This window comes from Pezoporus wallicus, unplaced genomic scaffold (genome assembly GCF_028554395.1).
Source record: "Pezoporus wallicus isolate ANWC-B61680 ecotype Strahan unplaced genomic scaffold, APGP_CSIRO_Pwel_v1 contig_13809, whole genome shotgun sequence".
Lineage (NCBI taxonomy): Eukaryota > Metazoa > Chordata > Aves > Psittaciformes > Psittacidae > Pezoporus > Pezoporus wallicus.
The window spans coordinates 245,414-270,736 of NW_026638706.1; the positions used below are offsets into that span (position 1 = coordinate 245,414).

The 25,323-nt window shown below is 46.1% G+C and overlaps 1 protein-coding gene across 2 annotated transcripts in view; it reads right to left on the reverse strand.

The window, feature by feature from the left end:
- Positions 1-25,323, reverse strand: part of ADGRB1 (adhesion G protein-coupled receptor B1) — a 283,293-nt gene that overhangs the window by 142,908 nt on the left and 115,062 nt on the right. For both annotated transcript variants that reach the window (XM_057412111.1, XM_057412112.1), the window contains exons 3-6: positions 18,860-19,018; positions 11,001-11,108; positions 4,910-5,074; positions 2,760-2,924 (exon numbers count right to left, since the gene is read on the reverse strand). In XM_057412111.1, coding sequence (XP_057268094.1) covers positions 2,760-2,924; positions 4,910-5,074; positions 11,001-11,108; positions 18,860-19,018 — 597 coding nt within the window. The remainder of the gene's footprint in view (positions 1-2,759; positions 2,925-4,909; positions 5,075-11,000; positions 11,109-18,859; positions 19,019-25,323) is intronic.

Here is a 25,323-nt window from a genome sequence, read left to right on the forward strand (position 1 = left end):
ACGTGGTTGGAGAGAAACATGAATACATCTTATTAGCCTCGTACAGTGCGAGGCATTCCCAAGTGTGACAGCTACACCCTAATTGGTCCCTGATCAACAGATCCATCACCCAGGCTGCTGTTCCTGGAGCTCTTCTTTCTCATTAGCAACGGTCATCATACTCTGTTTAGCTCTCATTAGCTGCCAGATCTCACTCAGGAAAACAACCTGAATCCATCCCTGAAAAGCCTGAATTCTGGCTCTAATCACGTTGCTGCAGATCGCAGCTCATTCTATTTGACTTTGTTTGTCAGCCCATGCAAAATGTATGCAACCTGGCCTCCTATGTAATGTGCAAGGACTCAAACAGTTCTGAATGATCCTCATCGCAATAGAGAAGCTTTTTGTTTGCAAGCATGTAAAAAAACCCCATCAAATAGATCCATTTAAGCAACTGTTTAACTCAGAGGGGCTCACGTGAGCTCAGAAAGTGTGAAAAATCAGGCAGGCATAAAGGTGCTTGTTTTTAGCAATCCAAGCTCAATGTTTTCATAAGGCATAAATTCAAGGCATCATATCAGTGCCTATCAATCCTAAAGAGGGGAAATGCAAGAAGTGGTGACTGACAGGTGATTCCTTACTGGAAATGATCCAAAACCCCACAAAGGAGATCCTACCAGGTATAAATTAGCGTGTTTTCTCTGACTGAAAGTAGTGTGGATTGATGGCATCTGCCCATCATTATAATTCCCCTTTGTTGCATTTAACAAAGTAGATGCTGCATTTAACAGAAGAGTTGTGTTTACCAAAAAATAGTTGAATTTACCAAAACCCTACCTGCTGTGGTCATTGGCAGTGGTCATTGGCAGCTTACCCTAAGCATGAGCATTGAGAGGTGGGGAAATGAAAGAAAGCCATATCCATAAACTGATCATTCAGCTGGGGATAGGGAACAGGTAATTTCCTTTGAGATGAGAGATTATTTATTCACAGACTGTCATTTCAAAGCTGCTTGAAAGAATGGAGCAACGGAGGTGGTCATTTTGCACATCCAGCTGCTTGCACTGATGTAAAGATATCTTCTGGGTAAGATGCTGAAGAGTCTCCATCATGGCCAAAGCAAAGACTTTGTCCCACTGCAGTGTAAGTCTATCATTGGAGTCTGGCTGGTGTAGTCTATGCAGAGACTGGTATGGTCTTCCCCCTTTTCCTTCTCTCTAAAAAGGACTTGAGGCTCAGCCTGCATTATCTACTGCTCGGGAGGAACAAAAGCTCTGTTGTCCCTGCAGCAGAGCGAGTTTATCACTGGTAGTAATAAATCCTCAGAGCAGGGCAGTAATAAGCAGTCTGAGTGTCTGGTGTGTCAAGCGTTGAGCAGGGCCCATTGTTGAGCATCAATGGTTCCCTCAATGCCGCCCTCATTTGGCACAGCAAAGGCACCTAATTGTCTTTGTGGCATTCATTAGAGGTCTTGCAGTTGGGCTGCTTGTCTTTTCCACCACGGTGTTTCCTTTGCTGCGGTGTATCCAAATGTTTATTTGTATTTAAATGAGTTATGGATCAATGTTAGCTCAGGATGTGCTTCATTGCCCAAGCGATGCTAGGTCTGACTTCTTGAATTTGTCTTTTTATGACAGAGACAATTTGGTGTGTCTGGGATGTTCTCATTCCCAATAGAGCCTTCTGGACAGCAGCCAGAAACCCAAGGAGAGTTATCTGAGGTGAAAGCTGGGTGGGAAATAGCAAGAAGCTTCTCACTAATGCTTTCACAAAGTTCCCATCACTCCCACAATCCCTCTCCTCCTCTGGGGACATAGTAATGTCTCATAATGATTCTCATTAGACTGGAGAAATGTCAGTTGACTTTACCCTGGGAGAAGGAGGGAATGGTGGGGAGCTCCCTCACGTTCAGATGATGGTCACCAGGACCCCAGAGTTACATTTATACAGACTCTGGTAAAACCAGTCTGAATCAGGAGCAGAAACCCACAGGAACATAAATGGATTTCCAATGGATAAAAGCCGTTTCATCTTGAGATTTCTTTCTGGTGTTTCAAAGCAAAACTCAAGGAGAGGCATTTGGAAGTGAAATCCAGGGGTAGGGAAAAGGTCCTTCTATGCCATATTTTAATACTTTTAATACTTAAAAGCACTTTAAGTGTTTAATATTTAACACTTAAAACTATTGAAATATGGCATGGAAGGCTCTCAGGAGTCTCTTATTTTGTCTCACCATCCAAAGCAGGATCAGGCATAGAGAAAATGTGCTTGTATAGGGGATTAATGCATAGCAAGCTCCCAGGAGTCCTTTAGTCTGTCTCATCATCCAAAGCGGGATCAGGTACAGAGAAATCTTGCATATACAGTGAATTAGTGCATGTGTATTGCTAGCAAGAGAAACTATTAATTCCAGCACAAGCCCAGTCAGGCAAAATAACTTTAAACCTTTCACCAGAGATAACAAGTGGAAAGCTTAAGATGTGCTTGGAAATAGCAGTGATAGATGAGCTAGTCCAGATCCAACCTGTATAATGTGTGCTCTGTAAGTTATTACACAGGGCAAATCTGAACTGAAGACAACACTGAGCTGAATAGCCCCAGAAAGCACCTCTAGATTGTTCCTTCAATGGGTCCTTATAGAGGATTCTCCCTGGGACAGTGCAGACCGTGTTGTGATCCAGCTGAGACAGCTACAGACCCTCTCCATGAGCCGTGTGTGGGCATCTTTGGAGGTGGGGAGACCTGTCGGAGGGAAGGTCTCTAATCTCTAACTGCCTTACCTGGGCAAAGCGCGATGTTGCAGAACTTGGTTTGCTTCTCCGGGCCCTCACAGGGGTTCCCACCAAACTGAGGGGGTTTGCATGTGCGGGTCCGGTCCCTGTATCCTCTCCCACATGTGGAAGAGCACAAGCTCCATGGAGACCACTCATCCCAGGTGCCGTGCACTGCAATCAAAGCAGAAGAAATAAGTTTTCCTTTCCAAAGGAGGCCTGAAGAAGTGCTTGACTCCATAGAGAACATCATCTTCCCACCCAGAACAAGTAGTTTGGGAAGGCCACGAGTAAACCAACCCAAAACGTACAAGAGATCTTTTATGCTTTGGTATTGACACAGAGTGTCTGTTACTTTTTGGACTAATTGAAATAAATCATCATGCAATTACAATTGACCCTATTTCTTTTCAGACCTTTGAGCCAAGAGAAAAGGGCATATTTTGAGCAAAAGACACAATTGCCTAGAGAGGAACAAAAAAAGAAGCCCCAGCACCACTCCTGGGGAAGAAGCATCACCATCACTTTGTCACTTGTTACCCTTATATCCTTCCCTCAACATGTTTTCTCATTAAATCATCCAAAGCTACATCATTTTTAAGCTCTCAGAAAAGCTGTAGTCTGACTACTAATTACTGTCAGTGACACATAGGAGCAAAGCAAGGGAGACCTGGAAGAACAAAATGGGATGGGCAATACACTCTAGTAGTGCTCAGGCCATCACTGGCACCTCCTTAAATTAGACAGCTAAAGCCTTCTAATCTATATTAATCTCATTTTCTCCAATCTAATCTAATCTTATGTGGTCTGGTTATTTATGGAAGGTTTATCAATGTAATCTCTAGAGGCCAAATGTTAGAAGAGTGTACTGATCTCTCTTAAGGGACTTGATCCCTTCCAGTTTTACTGGAGAAGCTAATGCAAAGTCAATAATGCTTCAAGGATAAAAACCACACAAACAGGAACTTTTCCTGTCCTTCACCAGTTGCCGACAGCAGCTGATGCACCAGATTCAGCAAAGGGTGTTCAAACCTAACGTGTTGCAGTTGTTTCCAGGCACCTTGTGTGGTAAGAGGTGACTGGAGGAGGCTCTGGCATAGGGTGCCCAGAGAAGTGGTAAATGCTCCATCCCTGGCAGTGTTCAAGGCCAGGCTGGATGAAGCCTTAGGCGGCATGGTTTAGTGTGAGGTGTCCCTGCCTATGGCAGGGGAGTTGGAACTAGACAATCTTAAGCTCCTTTCCAACCCTAACTATTCTATGATTCTATGAAATGCAGGAAAGAGCATAGAAAAACAGCTTTGTGGTTTCACCATTGTAGGATTAACTCCAAACAAGTGTATGGCCAGTTAGTAATAACACACCTAGTTTAACAGATGAAATTATGTCCAGGCTCCCCAGACTGTGCTTTTCCACCAAAACTGGGGAAGAAAGAGTATGGAAACAGAGATGACGTCTGGTTCCATTCATAACCATACCAGCAGCCTGAGTTTTTCAGGCTGATTTTGCTATGATATGCCCAGTGTGGTGTCTGGGAGACTTAAAGTGTCAACTGGTGCTTCCCTTTTCCAGCCTGCCCCATGATTGGAAACACCTCAAGGAGCACATGCCGTTCGGATGTACTGTGTTCATTAACTTTAGATATCATCAAATCATAGAATAAATCATAGACTGGTTTGGGTTGGAAGGGACCTTAAAGATCATAGGATCATAGGATTGTCTGGGTTGGAATGGACACCTTCCACTAGAGAAGGTTGCTCCAAGCCCTGTCCAACCTGGCCTTGAACACTGCCAGGGATGGGGCAGCCACAGCTTCTCTGAGCAACATGGTCCAATGCCTCACCACCTCATAGTGAATAAATTCTTCTGAATATCTAATCTAGATCTCCCCTTTTATAACTTAAAGCCATTCCCCCTTACCCTGTCATCTCACGCCCTCTCCAGCTTTCTTGTAGGATCATCCATACCACACAAAACAAGTGCCCATCTAATAGCGCTAGGTCTAGCAAGGTCTGGATGAGACTTTAGGGTAAAAAGAGAAGGAAAAGGAAACAAAACCATCTCCCTCCAAGACAATATCACAGTGGAGACATCACAGGCAGCCAATCCTTTGGGCATCTCCATTCCCCTCCTGACCACCATCCATGGAGTGCTCAGCCCACCTGGGCACACGGCGGAGTTGTTGCACTGTCTCTGCTCCCGGAGAGGGCCGCTGCACTGAGTGCTGTAGGAAGACGACACGCAGAATCTGGTCCTGGTCTGCCAGCCCTCCCCACAGGTAGTCGAACACACGCTCCATGGGGACCACTCCTCAGCCGCAGGGTCACCTGTTGGGGTGGGAGAAGAAGGTGAGGATGTTGGCATCCTTTGTACCTGGATCTCCAGGGCAATGCTTTCCGAGTTACACTTCCCAAGTTGCTGGTGTGAAGCTCTGCAACGTGTCCCATATGGGGTGGACAAAAAGGGTGCAAGGGCATTGGTGAGAGAATGTGAGGGCTGGCAATGGGATAAAAAGGTTTTACTCCATTTACTCCCATTTACTCCATACAGGTGTAACACACAGGCAGAGAAACAGGGAAGGACATTGTGGAAGCATCAGGGCACTGGGCAGGGAAGGCTCCACCAGGGGTTGTAGCTACTGCAGAACCATGTGAGCTGGGATATGTATCATCCACTCACAGATAGTACTAATTAAGTAGCAGTTAATAGTTATAGTAAATGTGACCATAAACAAAACAGTTGTAAGGATTCAAGTCCTTTCCCTGCGTTCTCACAGCCCCTGCCAACGCAGATTGGCAGAGGAGGAGCAGACAAAACAGGATGTATGAGAAGGACATTGGCTGGAGTAATCCCACAGTTTTCTCTTGTCATCTCCTGCACCTATGGAGAAGATCTGCTTTAAACTCGTAATACAGAGCAAGGCTGTCCCAGGGCATCACACAATCCCTATCTACGGGCAGTATTGAAAAGGCAACTAAAAGTATCCTACTGAACAAGAGATGGGAGTGGGAATCAATGAGCCATATTCCCTTTGTCAATAATATCCTTGCAGACAGATGGTCATGCCAGGGGTGTTTCAGCCACAGACTCCAGATAAGCCACCAGAACTGTGACATGGGCAGGGAAAGGACAGTTTTCCGTATTTTTCCTGCTTTCTATCTTTGAGAGAACGGCTTTCTCCCCCCTGTGAATACAAAACCTTGCTCTATTCCTTTAAATTGAGCTCTACATTGTTTGTGCTTTCTGTTTTTTCATGGGTTACTTATAATTTCACATGACAAACCAAGAACACAACATTTGGTATGTATAGTACACAGGCATATGGCACAAACAAACATCTTTAAGTCTGCATAACAGAGGGGCATACCCTTTTAACTAACAAGTTTTGCAAAGCATCAGACTGCACTATGTCACATCCCAACCAGGTGCATTTGGAAGGTGATGGCTGCGATAAGAAGCATCACAGCACTGGGTGCAACAAGACTTCAGGGGTTGTACAACATGGCACAGCCTGGGCTGCACACAGCACTTGGGTTTGTTTTCCCACACAACCACCACATTCCCAAAGAAAGCTGGACAGCAGATGCTGTGTTAGACTGGTCAGCTCCAACACAGAGCATGAAAGAGACTCTGACAGTAGGCTGGTATGGCTTGAGATCTCAGCCTGCTTCTAGAGCAGTGAGGGTTATAAACCAGCTACTTAAAAGTCAATGTCAGTATAGGAACTGTGATGAGGATTGTAAGGGTTGGAGACCACCAAACTGCCCAATACTGCCTAATATATATATTTATTTACTAGTTTCTTAAGGGAAAAATGTGTGCAAAGAAATTCTATGCAGGATTTCAAGCCATCATCAATCTGCTCATTGGGATTTTTGGAAGTTATCTGTTATTTATTATGTATCATGCTTTTCAGCACATCTACTTTGAACATCTCCAGTCATACAGGCAGTTGGTAGTTGCAAATATACCCATTCATTGGAGGCTGGTAAATCAGTATGTGCAGGGCTGTTGAAGGGGGAAAGTGTAGAGGGAGATCTGTCCTTGATGTAAAATCAACAGGTTTTCATCCCTTCATTTAGTGGCTGGACTTAGAAAGAGGAGGAGGTAAGGGTGAGCCTTTCTTTACTCACCTATGCCATTGTAATGATTATCATGAGAAGTAACTGCTTTTGTTCATTAAGCCAAAATTGCTCAATACTGTTTCCCTTTGCTTTTGCATTTTGTTTCATTGACCTACACAGCTGGTTCCAGTTAGATAAATGTCATGGAATATTGGTCTTTCTCTGGGATGTGTAGGAGATGATAGTGTGTTCTTTGAGGCCTCAGTGCTCAAGTATTAGATCTGTTGGCATACAGAGTTTTGCCTTTCTATGGTAACTTTGCTGCCTTTCCGATAAGGAACTCAACAGGCTCTGTCAGACAGACAGTCCTGTGATAATCTCAGTTCATCATCAGCAAGTGGCCTTTTTGGTACCATCATTTCAGTATTTGCCTTCTAGAGTGGCTCAGACCCCAGAAGACCCCTCCTTGGCCCACAGATCCCAACAATTCCTGCTACATACCTTGTTTGGATGCTGTATGAACAGATGATGCCTTCCCATTGCTCAGAGAACACCTCCCATTGCCCTCAGCAACCTCCCCAGTACTGCACCCAGCATCAAGTGCCTCAATGACAGGGAGATGCCATTCTTTGGTGGTTAAATGCTACCAGTTTGTGCCTAGAAGTCTTTCTGAGAGGCCAGAGGTGGGACAAGGGAATACTGCAGAGACACAGTGGCCTCCTCCATCAGCAACTCATGGCTTGGAGACCCTGACATCCACCACCTCCCTACTCAGACCTTTGCAATCTCCATATTCAGACAAGTTGCTGTGTCACTTGATCAACGAATGGCATCTTTGAACCAAATTCCACCTCTTCTGACTCTTTCCTCTTCTTTATTATTTTTGGCCTTTGCCCTTTTCCAATAGAAACATCTATGATTAGAGGCAAATCTCCTCAATGATCATCTCTCACATTGCACCAGTCCTGGCTTTTAAATCCACAAAAAGTTGATTTTCCAAGTGCTGGTTCTCCTTTGGCTTTGGTGTCATTTTGAACTAAGGAATACATCTCAGCCTACTAGGACACTGTATCCAGTCTAGTCTCAAACCTTGAGGAAATTCAATTGATTTTCAAACCATGTGAAACCCAGTTCTGAGATGCTCTCAGGCATCAGGTCAAGCTCTCATTCTCTATCCAAGAGAAACAGAATATTGGCTATTGTAAAAACTATGGATGAGAAGAATTTCTGCATCCCTGTGGGTCAGATTGCAGCAAATACAAAATGCTGGCTGCAATATGTTCCCATTATTTATCCCAGAAATGGATCCTGGTTCTGATTTATGATATAAGGGCAAGAAGTCTACCGTGCTTGTTGGGTTGGAAAGCTGCCTAGTATAGCTCAGTACTATCTTAGACCTGCCAGAGATGCACTCCCACAAATTGTTCTTCACCCTACAGAGGGCAACAGCTCATTCACTGCCTTTCATCATGCCTGATGCCTGTAGACAGATGTGTCTGCAGGATTTGATTAGTCCTGTGATGCTCCAGGCTAGCTTAGAATCATAGAATGGTTTGGGTTGGAAAGGAATTTAAGATCATCCAGTTCCAACCCCCTGCCATGGGCAGGGACACCTCACACTAGACCATGTCACCCAAGGCTCTGTCCAACCTGGCCTTGAACACTGCCAGGGATGGAGCATTCACCACTTCTTTGGGCAACCTGTTCCAGTGCCTCAGCACCCTCACAGTAAAGAACTTCTTCCTTATATCTAACCTGAACTTCCTCTTTTTCAGTTTGAACCCATCACTACAGTCCCTGATGAAAAGTCCCTCTCCAGCCTGGGGATTAACAGGGGTTCTTAAGGGCAAGGACTCCACTTCAGGTGAGAAGATGTCCCTTTGCAGAGCTTTCTGCTCCCACAGAGCCAGCTGCAGCACCTCTCCTGCAGCTGGAGATGCCCTGCGAGGTGCTACGCACTGGGCATCACTCCATGGGCAGGTAGCACTGCAATCCAGGACCCTTTCCAACTCTTGGCCAGCCCTGAGAGTAACTGAGCTGGCTGTACAGAGAGCACAGCTGGCTGTACAGAGAGCCCAGCTGGCTGCTTGGTCCCCATCAGTGCCTGCAGCTTCTCGGTGATGTTTTCTTCCCTTGGTACTAATGGAGCAGCACATCACTGTCAACCGTCTGCAGGATCCCTTGTCTTTCTGGTGTCTGTCAATGTGGCAGCTCACTAAACACAAGCCACTTCTTCACTCTTATCCTGCTTCTGGCAAAGGCTTCCTGGAAGCTGCCTGTGGGCTGAGCCAGGAGTACCCATGCCAGCAACCTGCTGGGCTGTATCTCACTCTTATGCTATTGCTGGGAGAGACACATGGGCAGCCAGCAGCACCACAGCTGAGAGCACAACTGTGCCAGAGCCTATGTATGGGCCAACAGGACCCAGGGCTGTAGAGGGCTGGCAGGATTACACACCAGTATTCAACTGGACAAGGCCATCTCTTCATCCCTAGTCTTCAAGGCTGGCATCAGCCATTTTCCATAGTTCCTATTTTTCCAGGTCACTGGTAGATGTGAAATGGCTTATCCCTTATAAAGTGTGTTAATTGCTAAGGAAGATGTGGGCTTTGATTTAACACCCCCTGCTAAAGACTCCTCTAAATCCCTCCCTGGGCTGTACCCGCTGCCTGGTCTTTACATCTCCGTCATCCTGATTTCTTTGAACCACTCAGCTGCAGTTGCTGCTCCTGGGACAGTGTCAGGAAGGTGGCAAGCTTGCAGCAGGACAATGCACATTTCCCAGCCCATGCTGCACTCGGGGATACCACAGCCCAAGTCATCCATGCTGCAGGAGTGATTATGGTAACAGGGAGTTAATAGAGATGTCACTGAGCCCAGATGCAGTATCCAGCTGCACGACAGGAAGAAATGCCCAGTTATAAGCCTGATGGCTGAGCTAAAGGCTGGAACAAAGCACCAGGAAGCACCTGGGACCAGGCAGAGTACGAATAACAAGGGACATCCCAGGTCCTGCCTTAGAGTCCCTTCTCTTCCTCCCCATGTGCTACAGAGAGATGGAGCTCAGCTTCACCAGGTTATGGCAGTGCAAACACCCTCTATCTCATGTCCTGCAGCCTTTTGCTGACCAACATTGATCTCGTCTTCTTCCACCTGAGGGAGCAGATTCAGTGCAGGGTAGCAAAGAAATTCAGGCCATCCCTTACTTCAACTTGAAAGCCACAACCCCAGTCAATGCCTGATCACCCCTGGAACCTCCACACCACACAGCTTCCTGACTATTCAGTGCTGCGCATTGGCGAAGTCCTATTGGGTTGGATGGAGCAAAGCAAATACATAACAGAATATTACCCGTTCCCTTTATAATCTGTTTCACAGCTCCTGGGCTTTGTCTGAAGCCTTTGTAGAGCACAAAGTGTTTGCAAGGTCACTGGGCAATGATTTTAACTCGTAGTCAGGCTCAGCACACCTTGTTTTGCCCAAGACCTATGATGTGTTAAGCTGCTGCTATGAAAGGCAGAGATGAAGACAGAGCACAAAACCTCTCCAGACTGGACCTGGCATAGAACTAGGTCCAATTCATTCCCATCTTCCAAGATTACATTCTCTGATATTCCTACACATTACTCCCCTTCTGTTGCAGTCGGGTGGAAGGCTCTTCTGCAGAAATCTACCAGATACAAGTCCTTGCACAGCACTTAAAAACCCAGTGACAGAGGAAAGCAGTCCTGCTCTCTCCCCATCACAACCTTCCTACAGTCAATAGGAAGGTGTGACATGGACATCAGCAAAGAGGCTGTATCACAGTAAGGTCAGTTTTGGCTTAATGAACCATGGCTGTTTAGATAGTTCAGACAAAGCAGTGGCTAAGAAGTAGGCAGGGCGATAAGAAGCAGTCTGTGAGATGCATGGTCTTGCTAGGGCTTTGCATCTAACCTTTTTTGCCTTCTCTGGCTAATGGCACCAACACAAAACCCTGTAGGTTAATGGGAGCAAACTGAGTGATGACCATTTGCTCAGTGTGTGACTTGTTGGGCAAGCCCACACTAGCCTGGGGGGGGAAAGAGTTGGTTAGCTGGGTCATGGAAACAGCAAAGCAAGTCAATGCAGCCAGCCCAGCCCAGCCTGGAAGTGCAGTGACCAGGCAGTGTGCCATCTCCATAGGCTGTTGTGGTAGGTCAGAGCTTACCTATTTGAGGTGCAGGGTACCCGTAGTGCTGCAGTTCGTCAGTGTCCTCTCGCTTTCTGTTATCTGTGGACCTCAGCGATTGGCTTCTGGAATTATAGCGTCCATTGGCTATGGCAAGGTAATGGGTCATGTAAATACACCTTGGTTCACTCTGCAAGATCTTTCACTACAAAGGTTACACGTATAAAACAACAGCGACCTGCAATGTTCGGTTGACACAATCACTGGCTTTCCAACCCCAGCACCCTTGACCATCAGCAGTCCTTGAGATTTCAGCACCAAGTCAGCCTGCAAGACTTGGTCTGGATGGCAGTTCAACCCCTTGTTTCTCAGTGAGACTTGGGACCATGCAGAATATGATCCCTTATGTCTGGTCTTTAATCAGTCACAATGATTTTTCTAAGGTGTATGTACTCTCTGGTGTACTTCTTCAGGAGGATTTAGCCTTTTCAGATGTGTTGACAATGAATCCCACCATCTTTAGCAGTGTTTTGAGGCCTATGGTGATGATCAACAGGTTTATTTTAGTGGAAAACTCTGCCTTGCAATCAACATCTACTTAGCAATGCTCTGTAGAGTAACCAGAAAATGTGAAGCACATGAAAAGGAAAGGGATAGCTCAAAAGGATGTCTCCTTCACAGAGTCTACCCTTCCACCAGCAACAAAGAGAGATGAAGGTCTGCTATCGACAAAGTGACTTTTATACCAACAGAGTTATGGATGGGCACCTTCCAACTCAGGTGGAAGAGCGAAGCTCTTTAACAGAAAATCTCCTACTGAAGATCATGGTGTTGAGACCAGAAGGTAAATAATGCATCCACCGTAAAGGCATTTAACTCCTAACTGACAGCTAGGACCCATGTTCCTATCAAACCCATGCTCTGCCAGCTTTTCATTCTCTTCCCACGTGAATTAGCTCTGACCTTGCTACAAGGGAGACTAAAGTTCCCATTCTCCATGTTATCTGGTACGTTTCGACCCTGACACATGCCCTGCTTAGTAAACAACTGAGCAACAACAACCAAATCCCACCCACCAGCACTGACTGTTTGTAAACCAGGAGAGAGCTCCACCAGGCCATGTGGATTAGCAGAGAGCAGAGTTGAGCCCAAATAATATGTGATCTGGCAACCACTTTGTTTCCAAACAGCAAGTTCCAGACAGAGGATCTTTCTCCTCCAAAGGAGGTAAAACTGTCAAACATTTCTTTTTTTCAAGAAGTACCAAATGCCAAGAGATGAAATGGTGACAAATTTGATCCCGGAACCTTGAGAAAATTAATAAAGGTTAATGAAGCTTCAGTGTGGTGGCAGGAATCTTTATTGCCATCCAAAAAGGGAAAGGCAGAGGAGGGAGAGGAATGATTCAGAGAGTCCCTGCCAGGAGCCAGACTTTATATTCAGCAGCTTAGTTCATGGAAGAGGACCATGGAGTTCATGAAGTTGTATTATTTCCCATTACTGCTGCCTGAAAGGCGTTTAAGGAGCATAGGAACTGGTCAGGCCAACTCCAAACCATCCCAGCATTAGCTGGTTGCAGGCTGCAGGCTGGAGGAGCTGGGATGGGGCAGTCACTTGCCTGCTATCAGCAAGGGAATTAGGACTACAAACACCCTGATATTCGCATATACCTTTTGTCTGGGTGTTTATTGGACTAGAAAAGGCCTAAATCCTGTATTTTAATAGCTACTAAGTCATGGAGCATTTCAATTTAAAATAAAGACCAACTTTTAACTATCTTTCCAATATCCAGTGGCTTCAGTTTGCTTAGGACACAAGTCAAATTAGTCCCATATTTGGGACACATCACAAATGTGATCCCAAATATGAGACCAATCCTAACATGCTCCATTCCCATGACCTGTTGCTGGCTATACCCATGCACTTTCATCTGCTCTGATTTAAATGCCCTTCATGAAAACATACAAGCTATAAGAACACACCAAATCTTCATCTGTAGTAAATCCCATAGGCTTCTCAGAGACCTGTTTAGGCTGCGAAGAGAAACAGGGACTGGGCAGAAAGTGGTAAATGTGGAACTTGAATGGCTTTGTCAGCTGCCCAGAGCAAGGAAGGTGACAAGGGAAACCTAGGACTGACAATCCCAGAATTAGCCAGTGAGCATGGATGGATGGATGGATGGATGGATGAACAGAGAGATAGGAGGCAGGACAGAAAGAAGGAAAGATAAAAGAGCAAAATAAAAGCTTTATATTCAACCCTGGCACCCTGAACCTCCTCTCATCAGTTATTTGGGCCCCATGTTACTGACATCTCCTAATGACTGATCCTAGCCTTGGAGGAGGTGCATTATTTCCTTTGTTCCCTGATGCATATGACAAGTCTTAGCTGTTATTGCTCATCCTAATTAACAGCAAGCAGGTCTCAGTGGATGAATATGTGACTGTTCCAGCTTGATCCAATTCTCCCCCAGCAAAGAACGTCTCCAGACCCATATCTGGGTTGATCTGCTGCATGTCTGTCTCCATTTAACATGGAGCATGGTTTAGACTTAACCTGGTCTTTGACTTGGATATGTGCAATAATCAGCCATGGTTCTGAGTAAAGCAGGGAAAACCCAGGTCCCTTATGTACATGGCAAAGTTGATACAAGCAATACTTTGCTTTGGGTTTTATGCACCTGAAGTGTAAGGGGTGAAGACTACACAATAAAGGCAGTGGGGAACTGGTTGGATTTAAACGGCTCACGTCCTACTTTGGGGTTAGTGGAAAGGAGTAGTGCTAGTATCAAAGGAAGACCTAGACTTTATTTGCACCCAATGCTGTGAGGATGGCATGTTGTTGAAATACCCAGCACCTTGGAGGAGCTAACATGAGGACTACAGGAATAATACCCTTGGAGGGAGCACAGAGACATTTCAAGTGACAACAAGCATGTGAGAGTTTGGAAGAACACCTCTCAAATGTGGTTGGGGAAGTTAATCTTTTAATTCTAGCAGTAGTGGGAAGAGGAAGCAGATGACCAACACTTCTAATGAGAACATGTAATGTGTCAGACAACACCTTGCAGCACAACCAAGGGAGGGGGAAAATGAATGTAGAGACTTTGCAGTGTTGTGGGCCAAGGGTTTAACATCCAAGCATGTCTCACCAGAGCTGCACACTCTTCTCTCTGTACTCATCCCCCAAACAGGAGAGGTCAAGTAAATGGTAAATAAAGGGTCATGGAAATTATTCAGGCAAGCTGAAGTGGTGGGAATGAAAGGATGGGCCAGAGCAAAGAGTGGAAAGGGATGATTAAATGGATATATATATATATATATATATATATATATATATAAGTGCCATAAAACTGAAGGAGAAGGTGTTGGCTATGGAGTTTCTGAGGCATCTAGAAGATGCTAAAGGCATAAAACTAAGGCAGAATCCTAACAACCCCTGAAAAGCAAGACCTCAGTGGATGTAGAGAGGGTCATTTTGGAGGCACTGGATATATGGCAATTGCACCAGATAAGGAAGTAGCCCCAAGCATTTTGAACATCTGAGATTTGTGCAAATGTCACTGGGTGAGATGAGTGAGCCCCAGATAGGAAATGTCTGCACCATTATTAAAAGGAGGGTCAGGGTGAAGTCTCTACAAGCAGCAGCAAGTTCCTACAGGCAAGGAGTTCTTCCAGCTTGCAATATATTTTAGCCTATGCGGAATGAAGATGCTCTTAAAGGATATTTCAGCTTAGTGTTTGCAGCAAAAAGGTTATTTTTAATGGAAATCAGGGGCAGCAGAGGAAGAGACTGAGGCTTCATGTTTTGAATGTCATGTGGAACACGTGTTTCTTCACACCACTAACAGTTACACAGCTGAAGGGCTAGATCTTGAACACGCTTGCTGATGGAAATCCAGCATGGATTGAAAGGACTGCTCCGGTGTCACACTTCTGCACCTGATGGCAGGATGTGGCCTCCCCTTTCCCAGCCTAGGGGAGACCTATCTGCCCAATCTGCATATTCCTAAGTGTCAGTGATGGGTTTGCTTGTGCCAGATGGGATGGCAGGGTTTCAGCTGGCTCCTCTGCTCATTTTCATTCCCCAGGAACAGATGCAGGCTGCCTGCATCTCTATTCTTGCATTCCTGCAGAACTGCCCAATTCCAGCACCAGGGTCAGACCTATGACATCCTCCCTCTGGTCTGCATGTTGTCATTCTACATCACCCATCCATCCTCCCTTAGAGGACCCTCTGCATGCCAGGTTGTGAGCAACCACATCTTTAACACCACACAGCCAAGAGGGACCAGTGGAGAACAGCAGGTGTCCTCATCCATCCAAAGAGGGTGGGCCTGGAAAGCTCCCCTGTAAGCACTTGTCACCACACCAGTTGGCTTTTTTCCCCTCCCTCTATAAAACAGAAGCTATGGCCAAATCAAACAGATGGAGGAGATCTCCCCTGTCTGTGCTGGAGAGGAGGATATCACCAAGTCCTTTGCCTCTAGCAAGGAAAAATCAGTTATATCAAACACTGAATGTTGTCCTTCAGAATATGTCTCTTGAGCTGAAGAACTGCCATGAAGAAAAGCTCTTCCTAAACCAAGCTGCTGTTGCCAGGCAGTTTCCTTTCCAGTTTGGGATGAGCCTTCATTACAGTTTTTCTTCAGTGTTTTACAGCTTTGGGTTTTGCCCAAGGAGATAACTTACCTGCCATTGGATTTGGGTATATATCCCTGATGAAATTTAGCCAGATGAAGATCATCAAGCAGGGGACTGCATTACATGAAGCAGCAGAAATTGTGGCCCAAGTGAGTGGGAAACACAAAGACCGCATACAAGTGGTATCTGTGGAGTATTCAGATGTCTCTGTGCAGTGATTTCAAACAACACTATGGCCTCCAGGCAGCGTGTTTGGACTCTGGGAACCACCATGTGGCTATACCTAGATTTCAATGACCAAGCTGTCAGAGGTAACACTGAGAACCACCATTCCCACTGCTGCATAGAGACCTGGAGAAGGTCCACCTTGGGGCAAGAAAGGTTGGATCCCTCTAACCTATTTACCGTGGCCAGACAAAATAAAAGAACCAATGAAACCCTCACAAATCCTCCAGAAAGATTCATCTTGGCAGCTCCCAAAGATGTTCCCATAGAGAACCTGCCCCAGATGTGGTATCAGTCTAAGACCTCTCCCTGTTACTAAAGATCCAGCTAAAACATTCTTGCTAATCACCCATCAGCTAATGAGGCACTTTGGCAGAAGGAGGGAAAGAGGAGCTAAAGAGAAGAGATGGCTTTACCCTTGCTTTGAAGGTGGTGGTGATTTCTGTGTTATTCTAACTTAACTTGGCCAGCTGATTTTACTTCTTAGTGGTGCTATCATTTTCCTTGTACACGTTTCAATTTACCCTCACAGCAAAGAGGAAAATAACAAGGTGTTCATCCCTGTTTTGTTTGACTATTTTATCAGGATTAGTGATAGCCCTTTGGTCAAGGAAAAGAGTGTATTTTCCTGTTTGTTTCCTATTAGAAAACAAAGGTGTCTGCTACTCCACAATACTTGGAGAGATAGTCAAGTATTATTACAAGCTACTGAAATCCTGCACAATTCAGGGTAAAGATGTTCTTTTGTCTGGTTCATCTTTTCTCCCTTTTCCTCTTCTTTTATCTAATTAAAGAAAACCAAATTTGCATCTATTTAACCACAGTCTACAGTGAACACTTAAGGAAATAACAGTTCAAGTGCAAGAATGAACTTTCTATTCATCCCTAACAAATCTATGAACAAAAGTCAATATGAGGATAGCAGTGGCACAGTTAAAACAGGATTCCTATTCTAGTTCTAAATCCGCTCAGGTTTTGGTGCAGATCAGAGTAAAGAGAAGGAAATGATATGTGCAAAAAACATTACAAGCCCTTCTTGGGTCAAAAGTGCACTTCTCTTGGGCACGGCTGCAAAGGCAACTGAGGAGCTAGCTCAAAACCGAACACAGAGCTTTGGTAGACAGGAAGAGATGCATGTTTATCTTGAGGTTGGACATAGACCTCCAGATGGGCGTGGGTAAGTCTTCTTGATAGATTAATTGCTCACATCTTCCCTCAAATGCTTTCTAGCTTGTCAGCATGAAAGCATCACAACAGGGACCAGCATTTTGTCTGCAAAGAGGCTCTGGGGAAAATTAATCAACATTAACTTATATACATCAAAGGGATAAATCAGTTTGCACTGCCCTACTCTGTGGGTGTATTCTCTTTTCAAACTAGGGCCTTCCACAGCTAAAGATCCTTTCCTTCCCAAATAAGCCCAGCTGAACCAATTGCAATGCAATTTGGAAGAGGAGTTGATTGGGTATGTAAGGGAATGAGGACAGAAATATAAGTGAAACCATTTATTGAGTAATAGCAGCCTACATTACTATCAGGTTATTCTGCACTTAGGATGTGCTACAAAGAGAGTTTGGAGGGCTTTGCCTTCCCATCTTTGTCCAACACAGGAGAGGTACCTTAAGCAGTATTTTGCCTGTTGTCCCATGTGCCCCATGCTCAAAGAATGGCCACACTTACAAAGACTCTGCTACCATCTAACGCCATCTCCACCTTCTTCTCCTTAATAGCATTGTCCACCATGACCAGCACAGCCCTTCCTTCAACTCCATTCAGACACAAGTCCCACAGTTGGACCTCCTTTCAGGTTCAGCTTCCAAGTCCTTGCACTGTATCCCTCACTGACCCAAGCTACAGCTGCAATATGACTACAAAGTCACCAGCAAGCATAGGGACATAGATTAAATATCTCTAGTGTGGGCGAACCTCAGACAGAAATTAGCAGCTGTGAGTCAAGGAGATGAAATTTAATATACTTGAAGGTTTCATTAAAAAAAGAAAAAGAAAGAAAGAAGCCTAATTGCAACATGATTTAAATTTATAGATATGGTAAAAAATGCATGAAATCATTTTAGCCCTTAGAGGAACATAGTTATGTCCCTCTGTTTAAACTTCCCCTTTATCAGGAGGTACTTCCCTGCCTTTGAAAACAGTTGAGCTTTCCCGAGTTATCTGGCTAGTTGGAGGAGTTATTTAAACACCCTTTACTATGAATTTGAAATAAAAAGAAAGGAATAATCATAACCAGCCATTCACTTGAATTTGCTGGGCTGAGCTTCTGCTGTTTTTACCTCTTCATCCCTCTCTCAACTCAGCTGATGCAAAGTAAGAACTGGGGTTGAAAGTGCTGAGGTTCACTCGGTCAACCCGTCAATATCTGACTGCTGACTGGCATTGATAATGTCTCCTGCGCTGTGGAGAAAAGGACCTGGAAAGGAGTGGAGCATCTGCCAAAGACTTTGCCTTGCTCAGGCCGTGTGTTTTGGCTGTCTAATGGCCAGATCTTTCTCTTTTCTCACATCTTAACATGTCAGCTTCATTTTGTAAAAGAGTGCAACACTGCTCTTGACTGGGAAGGTGAACTAAGCTAAAAAGAAATGAGTTTAGCATCTCTCTCAGCAGCATGCTATATTTATTCAGGAGAGAGGCTCCAGCTGTCAAAGAAATGTCTCTAAGGGTGTGTATTTTGCTATGGGTGGCAGATCGATCACCAGCATATGAATACCCAATGTAATCCTACTTACAGATTCTTATAGATTAACCTTTGTCTTTTAGGGTAAAGGTGTGTATCTGCAGGTGCAAGAAGTGTATCAGCACGTGCATGTGTGCATGCGTGACCGCGAGACAGGCAGGGAAGAGCGGGGCCATGCACAGCCGAAGTCTCATGCTCCCTTGGGCTTGATGCTCCAACACGGCCCTTTGGCAGTATCACCGATGCCTCCAGAGCATCCTTCATCACTCATGGCGATGAGGCCAAAGCTCCTCCTTGGGAAGAGCAACCCGCGTGCAAGGGAACATGCCTCCACTTACTATTGCATGCCTTCCTATTGCACAGCCGTCCTTCCTCCAGGACTCCCTCGCAGACAAGACCTTCGTTGGGAAGGGGCTTGCAGGTGCGCATGCGGGTCTGCAGGCCTCCGCCGCAGTCCTTGGTGCAGTCGCCCCAAGCCGACCACGGGTTCCAACCACCTGGGCAAAATCCAGAAAAGCCCCATCAGCTTCGGTGAGAGCCCAGCACCCAGGATGCCGAGGCGATGCTGGCCTGGCAGACCCTGCAATGTACCCACTGCCGTACCCCCAGACTGGGATGTCTTTGAATGTGGTAGGACTATACACAACAGGGTAGTGCAGAATGTCAAATGGAAGGGAGTATTGCCTCTTATTGACTCTTCTTCAACTATCACAAATAACATGGCCAGCAGGAATAGGGCAGTGATTGTCCCCCTGCACTTGGCACTGGTGATGCTACACCTCGAACCCTGTGTTCAGTTCCGAGCTCCTCACTAGAAGAGAGACATTGAGGTGCTGGAGTAGGGCCAGAGAAGGGCAACGGAGCTGCTGCAGGGCCTGGAGCACAAGTGTGATGGGGAACAGCTGAGGGACCTGGGGTGTTCAGTGTGGAGAAGAGAAGGCTCAGGGGGGACCTGATCGCTCCCTACAGCTGCCTGAGAGGAGGATGGAGCCAGGAGGGGCTGGGCTCTGCTCCCAAGGAACAAGGGATGGGACAAGAGGAACCAACCTCAAGCTGCACCAGGGCAGGTTTAGATGGAGCTGAGGAACAATTCCTTCCATAGAGGGTGCTCAGGCATTGGAACAGGCTGCCCAGGGCAGGGCTGCAGTCACCATCCCTGCAAGTGTTCACACACCATGGAGATGAGGCCTCAGTGCCATGGGTTAGTGGTGGCCTTGACAGGGGAATGGTTGGACTGGGTGAGCTTATAGCTCTTTTCTAACCAAGTTGCTTTTATGATTCTATTCCCTCTCCCTAAACAGGAACTTTGCCTTCCTGGAACCCCATTTCTAACTAATCCAGCTCTTCCTGTGCTTCCTGTGGCAAAGAGGTCCCCTCCTCTGAGCAGATCCTCTGTCCATATTGTGGCTTGTTGGCTCCTAGCCCCAGAAGACACTTGCAAAAATCACTTCAAGATACACAAGGATGTCTCTCCCCCCCGTTTCCCAATGTAAACACATGTGCCTATGTGCAGACAGCACAAGGGAGCTGGGATGGGGGACCCATTCCCTCCCAAAAGGACACCCCTTTTCCCCTCCCTGCAGATGCCATCAGCCCCAGAGAGGCGCTGTTCTAATGACATCTTTGGTAGGAGGATGATATTCCCCTCCAGCATCCTTGCAGCACCCATGAGGAGCAATCTGTGAGCATCATTAGAGGAAGGTGCCTTTTTCGCATCCCTACACAGCCATGCTGAGTCCCAGTGTCAGCAGCACACAGCTTTCCCCCTTGTACCAGCTACAGCAAGCTGATAGAACCAGCAAGCCCCTTTCTGCAGGGATGATCCCTCCACTTGCAGGAGGAAGATACTGAACCTCTGCAGCCTTTTCCACCCTGCATCTTTCCATCTTGCAGCCAGGAACAACTGACCCTGGTGGGATGTCCATAAATGCTGATGGCAGGATGTACCATGAGGACCATCTAAAACTGGCTTGCCTCCCACAGTCCAAAGCCTTACAGCAGGGTGCCTGTGGGAAGCCCAGCAAAGCTGGGTTTCATGTTGTAGAAAGACAGCAGGGGATGAGCCAGGCCCTTCAAGTGATGGATAAGCTGTCATATCCCTCAGTAGTCAGCTCACTCCTCATCGGCCATATGCAGCAAGCTAAAATCTGCTCACATAGGCCTCTGCTTCTAACAGCTGGTGGCTGCTTCTGCTCCATCGTTTGTCCACCTCATGGGGAGGAGCAGAAGTGCCCCTTCATCTCAGAGGTGGCTGCTCTCAGATGGCTGCTTTCCCTGCTGTGTATTCTCTCATTACCCAAAGCTACCCTTGGAGATGCTTCAGGTCCAAGGAATGCAGCTTATGTGCCGTGCTCAAGCACAGCTAATGAGCTAAAGATGCGGGGTTTATTTAAGAGAGGAAACACTGGGAGAAAGACAAGTGCTGCTTTCTAAAATAAACATGAAATGAAGCCCCTTTTCCTTTTCTTACCATCAGTCTGAGATTTCAGAGATGCTAATGATCCATTTCAGCTCTCCCAGCCTCTCTGTATTGCTATTTATGAGGCAACGGAGATCACGGCTGTCCTCTGAGCTGTGAGCTCTGCTGCTCTTTACACACCATAGGCAGAATACAAACCCTGCCTGGAAAAACGAGGGTCCTCAACAACCAAGGTGTCACATCAAAATAGGGATGTTGCCAGCACCCCCTTGCACAGGGATGGGCAGACACTCATTACCCCCACAACATAAAGCCATGAGATCATACTTTCCTGCCAACCCCTAGCTCTGCACAACTTTTGCTCCTGAGACAGTGAAAATAAACACGTGCTCAGCAACATTCACCCTGCTGAACGCAGTGGAAGCTGCTTAGGTGCTTAATACTGAGAATAACATGTGAAAATAGAGCAGGATGGGAATGCAGGTTGGTGAACCTGCCAGCAAGGTGCTCTGAGATCCTAGCAGCATTGTGGAGGATGGGGCTGCTATTGGCACACAGTGAGTATTTGACCTTGAGTATTGTCTTTCCCTTGAAAGTCACTTTCTCTGCTGGTAAAACAGCACAGGGAAACAGGCTTGCCTCTCCCATTTCCTGCTGAGAGACAGATTGTGTTTCAGTCACGAGAGAGGCCATTGGCATAATGGCAGATATCCTAATGCCTTGCTTGAGCTGATCGATAGGATATCTGTAACCAGAAGTATTTAGAAGCTAATCAGCTCTTTGCTTGACCTTTTAAGAATGTCTTTCTCTACTCTTACTCCTTTGCAGCTCAAGAGTAGGGCTGGGGGAGGGAGAAATCAGCTCCACGCAAGCCTTTGCAAGGCTGTGATTTATTTGCTGGGGATGCTTTTTGAGTCCAAATGCATTATTGCTCCAGTGTCTTAGAAGGCTGGTTTATATTGTGTTTGTAAAGCAAATACATGCTGCTTACCCAGTCTGATTGCCTGTCATGGTGTCCCCAGTTTGATGAGGGGTTATTAAAACAGCCCTGCATTTCAGGATAGAACTATTTATGATGACAATAACCCCTAAAAATATATAGAAAGGTGCTGCCTTTTCTTATTACAAGATGAGTGGAGGACAGTGTAGGTTCCAGTCTTTGATGACTTCTTATCCTCAGCAACAGGAGAACCAGTCAAATAACATAAAAACTATCATGGCCTCAAACCCTTAACTGGAATGAGATCTCTTTATGAGGCTGAGCACAGATAACTTCCTTCCCCCCGCTATTCCTCAGTTTCCATCCAATCTGTGTGTCCTAAAGAGAAGATAGAGAAGTACCAGAGCACTTACTAAATCAACACAGGCATTTACAGCCAAGACAAAGGTATTCCCCACTTTATGGAGTAGTCCTCTTTTATCATCAGGTTGTCCCATGGCCCTGACAAATTAAATACTGTATGTTATTTATCCTGTTTATTAGCTGTCAGATAAACCTTTTGAAATCTTCCTTCTTTGCCTGGGTCTAGTCACTCACCGCTTCAGGTGATATGTCTTTTTTAGTGGGGCTGTACACAAGCGGTTTAGGGCCTATTATATGAAGTTATACCCATCCCATCTTAGAGGGAAGAATTGCTGTGCCATGAGGAAAACACTTGGCTCTTGTGCCCACTTCCTGAAAGCATCTGGAAAGGGGTGGCTGGGTAACAACTGAATGAGCTGCGACGACACACAGGTACTTTTAGCCCAGTGCAGGTGCTGCAGAAGAGACACAAGTGGGATTTGTCACTGCAGTGGCTGCTTTTAAGCCATGTCACTCAGTTCCTCAGGAGTGGCTTGCTGAGCTGCAACAGCCCTCAAGAATCATAGAATGGTTTGGGTTGGAAAGGACTTTAACATCATCCAGTTCCAACCCCTGACATGGGCAGGGATGCCTCACACTAAACCATGTCACCCAAGGCTTTGTCTAACCTGACCTTGAACACTGCCAGGGATGGAGCATTCACCACTTCATTGGGCAACCCATTCCAGTGCCTCAGCACCCTCACAGTAAAGAACTTCTTCCTTATCTACAGCCTGAGCTTCCCCTGTTTCACTTTGAACCCATCACCCCTTGTCCTATCCCTACAGGCCCTGATGAAGAGTCCCTCTCCAGCGTTCTTGTAGCCCCCTTCAGACACTGGAAGCTGCTCTCAGGTCTCCACGCAGCTTCTCTTCTCCAGGCTCAACAGCCCCAGCTTTCTCAGCCTGTCTCCATACAGGAGGTGCTCCAGGCCCTGATCATCCTCATGGCCTCCTCTGGACTTGCTCCAACAGTTCCATGTCCTCCTTATGTTGAGGACACCAAAACCATACACAGTGAACTCCCCGTCTTCTAGGAACTGTCCATTCCCACCTTCCTGCTGCACAATTCCCTGTCCTGTCCCTTCTTACATTTCAAGCGTAGGGTTGGAGGAGACCTTTCTAATGCTGGGAAATGAGTAATCCGTGCAAAATACAACACAGAATCTAACTGAAGTTAATGGGACCTATTTCAGATAGTCCCTTTTCTCCCTGGAGTCCTGTTTCATCAGCTCTCAACAAACTGCTGCACCCCGCTGATCGAGGCGAGTTGAGTTGCCATCTGTCCTTAATCCAGAAATAATGAGTCTGCTGCAACTGCTTTATGAAGGAGGCTGCTTTTCAAAGGCACTGACTCCTGTGAAGGTCACACACCCAAACCGTTCCACTTAGGAAAGTTCTGCTCAGCTACAGCCTTGCAGAACCGCAGGCCCTTCTCACTTGGCTCTTTATTCCCTTCCTCTGGAGTAGCTATGGCTCAAGTCTCCAGCTCCAGATGTTCCCACTGCACTCAGCAGCTGTAATCTCAATCATAAAGCAAGGTTTAGCTTATGTTCTTTGGCTTTTGAGAACAGTCCTAGCTCCTAGCATGAGAATTTCACAGGCTGAGAACACTGGGGCTGTTGAGCCTGGAGAAGAGAAGCTGCGTGGAGACCTCAGAGCAGCTTCCAGTGTCTGAAGGGGGCTACAAGGATGCTGGAGAGGGACTCTTCATCAGGGACTGTAGCAATAGGACAAGGGGTGATGGGTTCTGACTGAAGCAGGGGAAGTTCAGGTTGGATATAAGAAAGAAGCTTTTTGCTGTGAGGGTGCTGAGGCACTGGAATGGGTTGCTTAGAGAAGTTGTGAATGTTCCATCCCTTGCAGTGTTCAAGGCCAGGCTGGACAGAGCCTTGGGTGACATGTTCTAGTGTGAGATGTCCCTGCCCATGGCAGGCGGTTGGAACTGGATGATTTTAAGGTCCTTTCTAACCCAAACAATTCCATGGTTCTATGAGTTTTGCCAAGGCGACTGTTGCACGATGAGGTTGCTGCTCATGGGGCTCTTTTGAGTGCCATGGAGACTGTCATTCAGGGAGGCTTTCAATTCAGTTTCTAAAGGGCTTTTTGATCCTCCTCAGTTGGTCCTTATCATGATCACATACTAAAACAAATTACTTTTCATGCTAGGCTGACCCAATGCATCCTAATTCTCAGCAGTTAAATGGAGAAGAATTCAAGATGGTCAGAATCAGCCGTTAAGTTGGTATTTGGAATTTCTTGGTCTGAATCTTAAGCTGAGATACCAAAAGAATAGGTCTTTCCTACTACAAATTAAATGAAAGAGCTCCACTAAGACTCCTCATTCAAACACCCTTGATCTTTGGGGAGGTTTGCGTCCTGATCCTGAGTTTATCTCTGCAGCTGACAGCTGTGATGTGTCTCAGACGCCAGTCAGTCAATCATGCCTTTTAATTTAATAGCAATGCCTTAAATTAGATGACAACGTCAACAGCAAAAACTAAGGAATCAACACAAAACAATCAATAGAGCACAGCAAAAGGGGCTTTGCTGACACATCCATCTCCAGTGTTGTTTTTTGTGGATTTAGCCTCCCACTGACCCCAGCTGCAGACACATCTTGTTGGCAGCTCCCTTAGAATTGGCAGGCCAGGACATCTTGTGTCTGAAAAGCATGCTGAGAATGGATAAAGCCACCACAGTTCTATGTGCTGTCACTGGAAGTATTCATAGTGGACCTCATGTCACAGTATCTGAGGGCCTGAGAATCATCAGTGGTTATCAAATTACTGAGAAAAAAATGCTATTTCTTATGCAAATAGGAGGAAGGATGAAACGTAAATTAAATGTCAACATAAGAAGGATATGGAGTTGTTGGAGCAAGTCCAGAGGAGGCCGCAAGGATCATTGGGGGCTGAAGCACCTCCTGTATGGAGCCAGGCTGAGAAAGCTGGGGCTGTTGAGCCTGGAGAAGAGAAGCTGCGTGGAGACCTCAGAGCAGCTTCCAGTGTCTGAAGGGGGCTACAAGGATGCTGGAGAAGG